Source organism: Crinia signifera, chromosome 9 (assembly GCF_055691185.1).
Source record: "Crinia signifera chromosome 9, ASM5569118v1, whole genome shotgun sequence".
NCBI lineage: Eukaryota > Metazoa > Chordata > Amphibia > Anura > Myobatrachidae > Crinia > Crinia signifera.
The window spans coordinates 29,991,400-30,005,708 of NC_139225.1; the positions used below are offsets into that span (position 1 = coordinate 29,991,400).

At 47.4% G+C, this 14,309-nt stretch overlaps 1 protein-coding gene across 3 annotated transcripts in view; it reads left to right on the forward strand.

The window, feature by feature from the left end:
* Positions 1-14,309, forward strand: part of CCDC180 (coiled-coil domain containing 180) — a 91,021-nt gene that overhangs the window by 46,009 nt on the left and 30,703 nt on the right. For all 3 annotated transcript variants that reach the window (XM_083158670.1, XM_083158669.1, XM_083158671.1), the window contains exons 7-14: positions 969-1,079; positions 8,706-8,801; positions 9,459-9,622; positions 10,426-10,545; positions 11,667-11,746; positions 12,385-12,473; positions 13,195-13,317; positions 13,425-13,598. In XM_083158670.1, coding sequence (XP_083014796.1) covers positions 969-1,079; positions 8,706-8,801; positions 9,459-9,622; positions 10,426-10,545; positions 11,667-11,746; positions 12,385-12,473; positions 13,195-13,317; positions 13,425-13,598 — 957 coding nt within the window. The remainder of the gene's footprint in view (positions 1-968; positions 1,080-8,705; positions 8,802-9,458; positions 9,623-10,425; positions 10,546-11,666; positions 11,747-12,384; positions 12,474-13,194; positions 13,318-13,424; positions 13,599-14,309) is intronic.

Here is a 14,309-nt window from a genome sequence, read left to right on the forward strand (position 1 = left end):
ACCTACTCATAGGCCCAAAGTTCCACAAGCATGCCTCCCTTAGAGTCTTCCTTTATTTTGTGATAGGCTCAGGGCAGCTCCAGATTCTGCAGCCCTGGGGGTATCACTGGTTCTAATGGGCTACATGCGCCCAATTTTTCTCTGCATTATGGTTCTCTCTATATTGTAATATTTGATTTACAATAAAGCTCTACACTGTAGTATGAAAGGAAGTTCTGAACTGTGACATGGGGGGTAATTCATGTTGGCTCTGAATCACCGCTCTACCAAACACTGGACCATCGAATGATTTCTCCTGCCTTTGGAGATAAAAGTCAGTCTCAACTGACTTTTATTTCCTTCAGCGTGCGCCAAAGACTAGGCGAATGCTGATGTCCTGTGATGTCACCTGCTCGCCCTGCGTACCCATGAGAATGCCCATCTATTTCATGGGCACGCCCATAAAATGCTGGGCGTTCCCATGGTCAGTACCGTCCCTCCCCTCAATGGATGGCCCGGCATATGCATAACTCGCCAAAGCTGTTCGGTGCTGGGGTTTGTACATGCGCAGTAATACGCATGCGCAAACTCCTCTCCATTGGAACGGAGCTGAATTAGGCCCATAGAATGTATACCTGTACAATGTTTAGAATGGGTATGAACTGTGACATAGAACGTATATCTATATAATGTTCATAATGTATATCCAGCTTTAGTGATCATTCCAGCACCCTGCACCTTTCAAAAACCATGCAGTTCCTCTATCCTGCCTGCGGTGTCACTCTGCTGTAGCTCTGGCCTGTATCCCACTGCTGAGATTCAGACCAGACTGTGCGAGAAGCACAAGAGCAGAGAGCGACACGCCTGGCAGGAAAGAGGAACTGCACAGGGTTTTGAAAGGTGCTGGGTTCTAGAATGAACACGACCGCTTTATATAGCACAATTGCCAGGTGCGCTGATTTTGTTATATACGCTATTTTTTCATGTAGTGTCTAAATCAACTTTGGGATCAAGTGGCTGATGAATCCTGTCGCAGACGAGAGTGGATTAGAGACATGGAAAATGCCTTATTTGAGCTGGAAGAAGAACGAGCCAGACAGGTAAATTAATAGTCTAGGCCAGTGGTTCCCAAACTGTGTGCCTAGGCACCCTGGGGTGCCTCAGGACACTTGCAGGGGTGCCTTGGGTTGGTGGACCAAGATCAATTCATATTATTTATGGTCAATGTACCAGGCAAAACCAGTGCTGGTGGCTGCCAATCATAATATATGTGGACAAACAGAAGCAAATCCTGTCCCTCGCCAGATAGCTGTGACATATAAACACAATGCACTTCATTTAATTCTTTTTTTTTTTTCTGAATTTCTCGAGAAGAAGCATTTGGCCTAGGGGTGCCTTAAAAATATTTTGAAGCTCTAGGGTGCCGTGATTCAAAAAAGTTTGGGAACCCTTGGTCTAGGCCCAGCAGCAGTTCCTTTAGAGTTCTGTCTGTGTGTGTCTTATATTTCCCACTAGCTGAACCGCCCGGCGTTGCCCGGGACAACCTTGGGTTTATTTTTTTATTTCCAAAATTGCTGTAAAATGTTGTCTTATGCTGCATTTATGGCTCAAGATTGTAATTTATTAAAACCTCCACCATAATCTTAGAATGTGTTTGCATTGATACTCTATGCCAGCAATGAAATCAGGGGTGGCAGAGGCGTAGCTACCGTAAGGCAGCCACCACGGCTGCTTGGGGGAGCAAGCGCCAGCGGGGCGCCCCCGGTGCCCGGGCACTCTGGTCAGACCCCCCCTTACCCCTCCGCATGCCGCCGCCACCGCATTCAGTCCGGCACCGCAGATAGCCTCCGGGCTCCGTCTCCTGCAGTAATGAAAAATGACACGACAAAATGGCTGCCCCCTAATAGCAGACAGTTTTTAAGGATGCTGGAGGAGGCCGCCGCCTCCTCTAACATCCCTAAAAAAACTGTCTGCTGTACGGGGGCAGCCATTTTGTCGTGTCATTTTTCATTACTGCAGGAGACGGCGCCCGGAGGCTATCTGCGGTGCCGGACTGAATGCGGGGCCGGCGGCGGCGGCATGCGGAGGGGCAAGGTAATTTTTTGGCGGGGGGGGCGCCACAATATTAGTTACGCCTCTGAGGGGTGGTGTTGTTGTTTGAAACGCACCACTCCTGACTTGATAGCTTGTGTGTGTTGATGAATTCCACATCCACTCCTGAGATTTAGCACCTATGATGCATTTATTTTTGTGTGTGTTTGTGTGTGTTGTACTGTTTTTGTGTGTGTTATAGTGTATGTGGGTGTGTGTACTGTGTGTGGTGTGGTGTGTTGTGTTGTATTGTATCTGTCCAATGTGTAATTGTGTGAGGTGCGCTACGTATTAATATGTGTGTACAATGGTCGAAGTGGAAATTTGGAAGTGGGGGTATGGTAAGATATGGGAAATTAAAGGCTGAAGTTATGTGCACACTCCAGAAAAAGAGGGTGTCGCCAAAATTCCCCATATGCAACACAGAATGAGCAAAAATTCACATTATACCACCCGGAAAGAGCCAAAATTCCCATTATGCTACATAAATTGAGCCAAAATTCACGTTATGCAACATGGATTGAGGCAAAATTCACATCATGCCACCTGGAATAAGCCCAAATTCACATCATGCCTCCCGGATTGAGCCAAAATTCACATTATGCCACACGGATTGAGCAAAAATTCACATCATGCCACCTGGATTGAGCCAAAATTCAGATTATGCCACATGGCGGGGTATCGCATGGACAGAGATGGCAGGGTGATGCAGGGGCAGAGATGGCGGGGTGATGCAGGGGCAGAGATGGCGGGGTGATGCAGGGACAGAGATGGTGGGGTGACGCAGGGACATGCACCTCTATGTCACACTACATGTCACATTCATCCCACCTGCTACCAGTCACATTCATCTGACCCGGCTCCTGTTTACATCAATGGGGAAGCCCAACCTCCAGACCGCAGCATCCTGTGGTCAGTATGTAGATTGGAAGGGGGTCACACACAGCCTCTGCTGCTGTCTGCTGTACTCTGCAGACAGCAGCGGAGTCAGGGAGGAGGTAAATGGATGTCTGTGTGCGGCATCCATTCACCTTGCAGACAGGGGGTGCTGGGCTTGCCCCCAGGGCAATGATCGGTGGTCCTGGCAGGGGTGATCGCGGTCCCAGCGCTTGGAGATTATGTCATCTTCAAACGCCATCTCAGTCTACACTGCAGGTAGGCACCACAGTGTAAACGGTGCAAATCCTGGATCCGACTTAGCTTGGATCCGTGGTTCAAATGCCATGTCGGATCCGGGGTTTTTGGTGTAAAAGGGGTATAAGTGTGTGTGTGTGTGTTTGTGTGTTGTACTGGTTTTGGGTGTGTTGTAGTGCTTGTGGTGTGTTATGTATGTGTGTGTTGTGTGTATCTGGCCAATGTGTAAGTGTGTGTGGTGTGCTATGTATACAGTATATGTGTGTGCATATATGGTGCACTGTGTGTGATGTGTGTGTGTATGTGTACAATGTGTGGTCTTTGGGCTATTTCACACGCTCCGGCTCCTGCCGGGCGGCGAAAACCCGTACGGCCAGGAAGCCGCGCAGCACACAGTAGATTATCATGGAGGGGATGGCCACAGCCTGGCAGCCGTCCCTTCCAGTGGCGGGATCCGGCTGCAACCGTGCGGCCGGGCCGTGGCCGTCCCGTGTGAATGGACACAATAGTGTCCATTCACAACTAATGTGTGCTGCACGGCTCCCTGGCCGTGCGGGATTTCACCGTCCGGCAGGAGCCGGAGTGTGTGAAACCGGCCTTTGTATTTCCTTAATTATTCCCAATTGTTGAAAGCCTTCACCATAATGCTAGAATGTGTTTGCATTCATACTAAATGACAGCAATGAACTGGTGTGGTGGTGTTCCTTTGTCTTCTGTTTCCCAGATCGTCGATTTTTTCCCCCAGATCATTAATTAAGGCAAATTGAACCTTGGTGTTTTTTACATTTCTAAGTGAAATTTCCCAAAACCGGCTTCGAGGTGCACACCACCAGGTCCAGAGGTACCTTGTTGCCAAATTTGGCGGCTCTGAGTGCTACGGTGTGCCCGCAATGCTACAGACGCACGCACACACACTCAAACTTATTATATAGATTTCTGGCTTGTTTCCTCCGTAACACATCTGAGAGGTGCAGAGGAAAACAATTCAAGCTCTTCAACCGAATCAAAGTAATGTGCAGAACAGGGGCTTAGAGAAGGCGCAGTGCATTGTGCAGTGAGGCTGTTTGTTGCACCTCACTGGCCCCTAATGGAAGTAGTAGTAATATATATTCTCCCCAAACACTTCAGGTGAAGAAGTAGGAATAGCTGGAATGGTACAGAGCATGGCGACTAGGGCTTCAACCTTCATATACTAATCTATTCATGTGAACTGCGGCTGCCCGACATCAAGTGCACCCTCCTGCGACTTTAACTTGATCCCTTTTCTTATATAGAACTTATATTTTATATATTTTTTCCTGTAAAATACTGCTTGATTTAACGTCACTCATGTCCTATATTGGTGGTTTCCAACCTCGGTCCTCAAGTACCACTAACAGGTTACATTTTTCAGGTCACCCAGCAAGTTTGCAGGTGTACTAATTACTTACTGACACGTTTCCCAGGTCACCCAGCAAGTGCACAGGTGTACTCATTATTCATGGACACATTTCCCAGGCCACCCAGCAGGTGCACAGGTGTACGCATTACTCACTGACACATTTCCCAGGTCACCTATCTGGCGCACAGGTGTACTCATTACTCACTGACACATTTCCCAGGTCACCTATCAGGTGCACAGGTGTACTTATTATTCACTGACACATTTCCCAGGCCACCCAGAAGGTGCACAGGTGTACTCGTTACTCGGTGACACATTTCCCAGGTCACCTATCAGGTGCACAGGTGTACTTATTATTCACTGACACATTCCCCAGGTCACCTATCTGGCGCACAGGTGTACTCATTACTCATTGTCACATTTCCCAGGTCACCTATCTGGTGCACAGGTGTACTCATTACTCATTGTCACATTTCCCAGGTCACCTATCTGGTGCACAGGTGTACTCATTACTCACTGACACATTTCCCAGGTCACCTATCAGGTGCATAGGTGTACCCATTATTCACTGACACATTTCCCAGGCCACCCAGAAGGTGCACAGGTGCACTCCTTACTCGGTGACACATTTCCCAGGTCACCTATCAGGTGCACAGGTGTACTTATTATTCACTGACACATTTCCCAGGCCACCCAGAAGGTGCACAGGTGCACTCGTTACTCGGTGACACATTTCCCAGGTCACCTATCAGGTGCACAGGTGTACTTATTATTCACTGACACATTTCCCAGGTCACCTATCTGGTGCACAGGTGTACTCATTACTCATTGTCACATTTCCCAGGTCACTTAGCAAGTGCACAGGTGTACTCATCATTACTCAGTGACACATTTCTCAGGTCACTCAGCAGGTGCACAGGTGTACTCATTACTCACTGACACATTTCCCAGGTCACTCAGCAGGTGCACTCATTACTCACTGACACATTTCCCAGGTCACTTAGCAGGTGCACAGATGCACTCATTACTCACTGACATATATCTCAGGTCATCTATCAGGTGCAAAGGTGTACTCATTACTCACTGACATATAGCTCTGGTCACCCGCCAGGAGCACAGATGCACTCATTATTCACTGACACATTTTAAAAGACTCACAGGTGCTGCTAATTATTTCACTTGTGAGTCTGATGCTGCTTTCCCACTGCCTACACGGGTAAAGACCCGTTTTTTTTAAACGGGTCTTTAAACGGGTAAGAGCCATAAAGACTCTTTCCCACTGCAGCTTTTAAACGGTAAATTACCGTTTAAAAGCTGTTTTTGTCACATTCACACTTACCCGTTTAAAAACCCGTTTAAGCAGTGTAAAGATAGGGGGGGGGGGGAGAATTTAAAAAAAAAAAACGGCGTGGGGTCCCCCCCACTGCCGTAACCAGCACCAGGCTGAAAGAGCCGGGGCTGGTAATAAAAAATCAGGAAACCCGACAAATAGGGGTTCCCTGATTTTTTACAACCAGCCCCAGGCTCCAGGTCCGGGGCTGGTTCCCAAAATACGGGGGACAAAATGACTAGGGGTCCCCCGTATTTTAAGAACCAGCCCCAGGCACAACCAGCCAGCAGGGTAATGCCACAGCCGGGGGACACTTATGATATAAGTTCCCGCGGCCAAAGCATTAACCCTACCGACCAGTCAGCCTGGCCAGGGGCCCTGGGGGAGTGGGGACCCCCCCAATAAAGGGGTCCCCCCCCTCCAGGACTTACCTGACCAGGCTGAAGCCTGGTGCTGTCCCCGGTGACCCTGGAGCGGTGGTCACCGGGCTGATGGTATTGTGTAAAAAATAGAATAAAAACCATTGTCTTTTACTGGTGAACTATGAGTCCCAGCAAGCCTCCCCCGCAAGCTGGGACTTGGAGAACCACAAGTCCCAGCCTGCGGGGCATTAAAGGGCCCGCTGGGTCTTGTAGTTCCACAGTAAAAGAAAGAGTTAAATAAACACACTGACACACGTGAAAAATAAAAGTTTAATACATACATAACACATACATACTGATACTTACCTATCTTGAGCCCGTAGGTAGCCCTGGTCCTGATGTCCTGGTCCGTGTCGGCGTCTGTATCCAGTCGGCATCCCTGTCGGCGACGGCGTCGGCGGTCCGGAGTCCGAAGAAATCCATTTGGGAAGCTGTGGAAGGAAATCCTACTCACCTGTCCCAGCGCGACGTAGTCCAGGTAAGGTCTTTGCAAAAAAAACAAACCGACACCCGAACCAAGCGGACTGACGGAGACGCACGGTGTGTTTGTTTACATCGTGCGGCTCCGCCTCCCGAATGCCGCTATTGGCCGCCTTGCGGCCTAGCGGCTCCTGATTGGCCGCTAGGCCGCAAGGCGGCCAATAGCGGCATTCGGGGGCGGAGCCGCACGATGTAAACACCGTGCGGCTCTCAGCTGTGTCCGCTTGGTTCGGGTGTCGGTTTGTTTTTTTTGCAAAGACCTTACCTGGACTACGTCGCGCTGGGACAGGTGAGTAGGATTTCCTTCCACAGCTTCCCAAATGGATTTCTTCGGACTCCGGACCGCCGACGCCGTCGCCGACAGGGATGCCGACTGGATACAGACGCCGACACGGACCAGGACATCAGGACCAGGGCTACCTACGGGCTCAAGATAGGTAAGTATCAGTATGTATGTGTTATGTATGTATTAAACTTTTATTTTTCACGTGTGTCAGTGTGTTTATTTAACTCTTTCTTTTACTGTGGAACTACAAGACCCAGCGGGCCCTTTAATGCCCCGCAGGCTGGGACTTGTGGTTCTCCAAGTCCCAGCTTGCGGGGGAGGCTTGCTGGGACTCATAGTTCACCAGTAAAAGACAATGGTTTTTATTCTATTTTTTACACAATACCATCAGCCCGGTGACCACCGCTCCAGGGTCACCGGGGACAGCACCAGGCTTCAGCCTGGTCAGGTAAGTCCTGGAGGGGGGGGACCCCTTTATTGGGGGGGTCCCCACTCCCCCAGGGCCCCTGGCCAGGCTGACTGGTCGGTAGGGTTAATGCTTTGGCCGCGGGAACTTATATCATAAGTGTCCCCCGGCTGTGGCATTACCCTGCTGGCTGGTTGTGCCTGGGGCTGGTTCTTAAAATACGGGGGACCCCTAGTCATTTTGTCCCCCGTATTTTGGGAACCAGCCCCGGACCTGGAGCCTGGGGCTGGTTGTAAAAAATCAGGGAACCCCTATTTGTCGGGTTTCCTGATTTTTTATTACCAGCCCCGGCTCCTTCAGCCTGGTGCTGGTTTCGGCAGTGGGGGGGGACCCCATGCCGTTTTTTTTTTAACGGGTAAAGGGCTACCCCTTTCCCACTGCCGAAAAAACGGATATTACACGTTAAAAACACTGCTTTTTACACGGGTAACAAAAACCGGTATTTGTTACCCGTGTAAAGCAACCTGGAGCTTTCCCACTGCAGCTCTAGCCGTTTAAAAAGGCTAAAAAAACGGCATTTACACGTGTAAAGCCTGCAGTGGGAAAGGGGTATGAGGAGTCCTGAAAAATGTTCAGTGTTGGGGGTCTATGGGGACAGAGTTTACAGTCCTAAATAAATGAAGAGAGCGAGGGGAAATAATGACATGCACCAGACCACGCATACCCACACGGACAGAGTTTGTAGGTGCATATGGATTGATCTATACATGACTGGTCAGTGAAATGGGCATTTATGGGTGGCAAACATACAGACTCTGTGCCCATTTGTTGTGTGCAGATGGTGGTGGGACATCTGTCTCAGATGGATCTTTCACACTTAGCATGGTTTGAGTGCAATTCACGTTATGATAAAAGATGTAAGTAGGATGGACATATGTCCGCCGTACACAGGTGGAGTCTCACATTAGTATAAGGAAGTAAGTAGGCTACAGCGAATGTACAGAAAGCGGGATGTGTCCCACACACTCAGGTCTAGATTATGACAGGACCATGTAGAAGGCCAATCAGAGCTCAGTCCACAGGAGACTGATCATGTGTTGTATTGAGTATATCTCTTTGTAACTCTGGTCTATACAAGATTGTTATCATTCTTACAATTCTTCATGATGATTAAGAGTAACTGTTTTTTCTTACAGATTGCAGAAGTGCTAAAAAGATTCACAACCCTGTTGAAAGATATTTGTTATTTAATGCCCCCCGACGTGCATAGGTTTATACACAAGGAAGCCATGGTGAGTGATTCCACGGAGGGGACCATGGGATTGGTAATTCAGCACTTCCATGTGCTTGGTCAAACAGGGGTGTGACCTCTGAAGAAGGGGGCGTGGTCTCACAATACGTTTCATTTTCATCACTCTGGGGGCGTACCCCAAGCTACTGGGCTTTTAATACAATGTGCATGAGTGGGTGCAAAAGTGCCCCCTCAACACTCCAATGGGACATTGCAGCACGTGGATTGAATGGCAGGACCATTCGGGGTTACGTTACCACTATACTTGATCATGGGCATAATTGATCACTACTAAAAATAATTAGCCGACACTCGTGAAGTCATGTTACAAAGTGAAAATGTCCAGTCCCATAAACATGAACATCCCACTGCCTGTGGCTTATATACGGTTCACAATTCACATTAAAATTCTTATTGTCTTATTTATGTTCCCAGCTGTCCCATAGGCCTGGAAATTGCTTATCAACATGGTTCCTCAAATCCGAACGTGCCAATCTTTGAGCCCCTGCCACTCCGTCCATCTTACTGGATGCTTTATGCAAATACAAAAATCTAGGCACAAAACAGGCTCGAAAATAGCGGAATGATGTCAGAAAATGTCGGCTGTATGTATTGCATATTATAATAACTGGTACTATGTGTGTCTTCATACTCTTAGATGATAAATCAGGCCATACTAGCCAATCACCGCTCTATCGCTAAGCTGTCCCTTAATCTGACGGAGGCTGAACTAAAGAGGGAGGGGTCACAGCGCCTCCGGTGGCAGGATCTGATAAAGGCTTGGAAATGCTATCAAAAAGAAATCGTCCTGCAGGAATTCAGGTATGTATTCATGCGGGCTTCTACATGGGGCAATGCCCTCTCTGCTGTAAATTATGGGGACATTATAATTAATGAAGAGTTTGGTAGCCATATAAAGTATAAGGCCACAGAATATGGGATTTCCTAAATTATACAAAAATTCACAGAGAAGGTGTGTTGTTAATAATATTATTGTTTTTATTATTATTATTATTATTCAGTTGATAGAACCTGATAAATATAGGTCAGAGACAGTTATAGAGATGCTGGTACTCCAGTCCCTGGCACACCTTCCGCCTCTCCTCATCAGGTGTGCTGAAGCCCCAGCTGATGTCAATCACCCTGTTGCTAGGGAGCGCAGGACCTCAGTATAAGAAAAAATAATACGGAAAATGCAATAAATTAATGAGAGGGAAGAGAGGGGCAGATACCCCCTTAAAACGTGCCTGCTCTGGGCGCCAAACTGCAAAAACTGTCGGCCATAGGATAGGTTTAGGGGGAGAGTGAGTCAGGGACATGCAGTCAGGGGAGGCAGTGCCTCACCTACCATAAATTATATATATAAAAAAAAACCACATACTGTATACTGTTTTTTTTTTTTTCTTTAATGATTTGTGTGTGTGGGACACTGTGGGGAGGCTGGGAGGCAGCGGGAGATTTAAGCTACAAGAAGCTTCCTGGCAGCTTGCAGAAGCTGCTGCTTTGTAAATATATAATTGCTAGGAATATACATGAGTGTAACTGATTCAGCGTTAGAACAGCGACATTACCTCTGTCAGCATTTATGTTATTGTATGTCATCCTGGTTATTATGTGTTTAACAGAGAGTTTGCGGAGAACGAGATGAACCAGATGCCGGCGGAAGTGAGAGGAGCATCGGATCTGCTGATGGCGCTGTACCGTCCTATAAGAGATGAGAGGCTACAGCTCCTGTGCTCAGTCAGGTATGATGCATCGGTCATGTCACCATTAATCATACTTGCTTACTTTTGAAAACTAGTTTTAGGGTGATTATAGTTGGTAAAATAATTTTGTAAAGCGCCCCATTGAGGAGGCGTGTCATACTCCTCCAAAAGGGCGCGTTTAGTTCCATATATGGAGAGATAGTAAAAAGACATTGTGAACGTGGCACCTAGAAGCGTGGGTGTGTACCGCTACATCTGAGAGGAATGATTTAAAATGATTTATATCCAAATGTAGATGAGCCCCAAAGCAGTTAGTAAGAGCTATTATACTTGTAAAGTGCTGGGAAATGGTGCTGATGAGTCAATGTAAATGTATCTGTCTCCCATTCCTTTTTTCCCCCAAAATGTAACAGTGTAATGTGGGCTAGGTGAAATGAGGGAGATTGCTAGACTAATGAGGGAGAGAGGGAGGTTGCTGCTATTTCAGGGAGTCTCCTGCAGAATACAGGAGGGTAGACAGCTATGCCATTAATACGGATGGTGTAATGGTTAGCATTACTGCCTCACAGCACTGAGGTCATGGGTTTGATTCCCACCATGGCCCTAACTGTGAAGAGTTTGTATGTTCTCCCTGTACTCCGGTTTCCTCCCACAATCCAAATATATACTGGTAGGTTAATTGGCTTCTAACGAAAATGAACCCTAGAATGTGTGTGCGTGTACATGTGGAAGGGAATATAGATTGTAAGCTCCACTGGGGCAGGGACTGATGTGAATGTTCAATTATTCTCTGTAAAGCGCTGCTGAATATGAGTGCGCTATATAAATAGCTGGTAATAAATAATAAATATATGTGTACCCTAATTTTGTACATTGTGAGAGAGAGAGATTACTCACAAAATTGAGAACCAATTAACCGATTTTGATCGTGTTTTCACTTAAATATTCCCAGAGATCTCCCAAGTAACATAGGCTGTTTATCATCTCACTTTCATGCAAACAAAATGATCATATATACTACTAATAATGGAAGCCTGCATCGTTAACAATATTGAGTTGTACACACTAGAGGTATTGTGAAAGATATCGGTCAGAAGCCCCTTTCTTTCTGCAGATTTAATACAAATTCTGACCTGTACTTGAACTGTTTCCTTGTACAGGGATTTTGTGCCCCCGACCTGCACTAAAGCAGCAGTGACTGACTGGCACCGGTCTCTCCAGGCCCTAAACAAGCGAATCGGTAAGCTGACACATCATTCCCGTGCCATTTCCCTGGCTCTCATGTGGCACTGCAGTTACGCCCACGAAGGGGTTGGTCACTCATATAGGGTGACCTGCTTAAGGTTGACATGAGTGGAAGGTTGACGCAAGCATTAGGTCGACAGTCTCTTGGTTGACAGTCAAAAGGTCGACATGGTTTTTTGCACTTTTTTTTTGTCCCGAATGTTGGCATGGACACCGTATCGGTGCACCCTCGTCCCTTGCACGGCTCGCTGCACTCTATTCTATTTTCTTAACATGCCCTAGTGGATGGTAGGTCATAAAATACTGACTGTCAGCACATGTCGGCCCAAACAGAACAGTGAAAAACCCATGTCGACCTTTTGACTGTCGACCTAATGCTTGTGTTGACCTTCCATTCATGTCAACGTTAAGTATGTCAACCTATTTGAGGTGTTGACCTTCTGCGGTCAACTCAATGCATGTCGACATTTGGTGTGTCGACCTAACAACCGTATACCATGGCAACATATGTTTCTGTTCCTAACTAAGTGAATTATTTATTTCATATCTTCAAGACTGTAGTATAGGGAGATCCAGGTGCATGTGATTCTCTGGCTTTCCTCACTGCTGTGTATCTGATTTCCCCTGATGTAGACTCTGTAGGCGCACAGTTCTTAGACCAGCTACATCGCTTGCAGCAGGACGCCATCCAGAGGTGTATGACGGAGGCAGAACGGCGCAAGGTGAGTGTTACAGTGCGCAGTCAGTAGGGGTGACGCTATTCTGTGTGTGCTGGGGACACAATTGACAGGTCGATGATAAAAAGGTCGACAGTCAACAGGTCAACCACAATTGATCGACAGTCAATAGTTGACATGGCCAATAGGTCGCCGCATGCAACAGGTCGATATGGAAAAAGGTCAACATGAGTTTTTCATGATTTATTTAAAAAGAAACCAATCACAGTGGGCATAGTTGTAGAATATAATAGTGTGCCGAGCCATAGGTCGACATGGACGGTGACCATGTCGACATAGACAACAAAAACAAGAAAAACTGTTCAACCGTTTCCCATGTCGTCCTACTGCTTGTGTCAACATTTTGACTATGTTGACCTTTTTATGTGACAACCTTTTGACTGTCGACCTAAACACTGCCTACCTAATAATCCATGCCCACTTAATATAGGCAGCATTTGCTCTATTTCCAAGTTGCTTTCCAGCTTTAAACCCAATTTTTGTTTATGGTTCTTTGGGGATTCCCTGTAAGTTGACATCAAATACCAGCTCATGTTACAGAAGTAAAATGTAGGGTCAGTGTAAGACCGGCCTCCGCAGGTTACGGTCAGCCTGCACAGGTTACGGTCAGCCTGCAGTGGTTCTGGTGTATCCCTGTCACCGACAGAGGGCCGTGTCTGTGAATAGAGGCTGACTGGTCCCTACTTATTACCTTGCTGCATTTCAGGCTCAGCTGTTGGAGGTGGACATCTGCACACAGGAGGAGGCTGAGACCGCGCTGACGAAGGAACTGTCTCCAGTTATTGAACATTTCCAGATGAAGTACGATCAAGAACTGCAGCTGTTCAGTGTGAGTGCGCTCGAACTGAGATCTATATAAAAGGTATTGTTCTATCCATTGCCAATGGTGGATTTTGGTTAAACTCACTTTGTTGCTTCCATTGTTGATGTTTTTAGGACAATGTGAAGACTGTATCGAAGCAGACGGCCAGACTTATCAATATGTTATTTAAATTTGCCAAAAAAGCCGTTCACTTGTGGGAGGTATTGGGAAAGGGACTCTCACAGCAAGAAAATATCCTGCAGGAAAAGTTTGAAAGCTGCCATCGGAAACATGATGCAGAGAACCAGGTACAGACCCTCTCAGTGTGATATACCGCTCCATCCCACTATATCTTCCCTTCTACGTCAGTGACATAACTACCATAAGAGGAAATGGTGCAGCTGCTATGGGGTCCAGGCTACATCCAGGGCCCACAGCTCCACCTGCTCCCAGGCTGCCTTCTTCACCCCCAGCCACCGTACAGAAAGTCCACCACTGATAGCACGGCCATGGGGAACGCAGCAAGGAAGGGGGGGGGGGGGAGCAGTGCATTTGGTGGCATTTAGGGGACAGGGACTAATATCTGTAGTAACCCATCAGAGACCTGTGCTGTATACAGATAGTGTCTCTCCTACTTGCTCCCCCTCCCTCTCTCCTCCCATGACACCCTCTCTCTCTACCCCTTTGACAGCTTATCTTGCTCCCCTCTCTCTTTCTCTCTCCCTGACACTGTCTCTCTCTCCGACACTATCTCTTTCTTTCACTCTCTGAATGTGCTCCCCAACTCTCTCTGTCTCTCTCTCCCCAACACTTTCCCCCTCTATCTTTGACACACTCTCTCTCCCTGACACTGTGTCTCTCTCCAACACTATCTCTCTCTTTCCCTCTCTGAATCTGCTCCCCAACTCTCTCTCTCTCTCTCTCTCTCTGTCTCTCTCTCCCTCCAACACTTTCCCCCTCTATCTTTGAAACACTCTCCAACAGTTACTGGGCCTAATTCTGGTTCACTTACAAAAGCT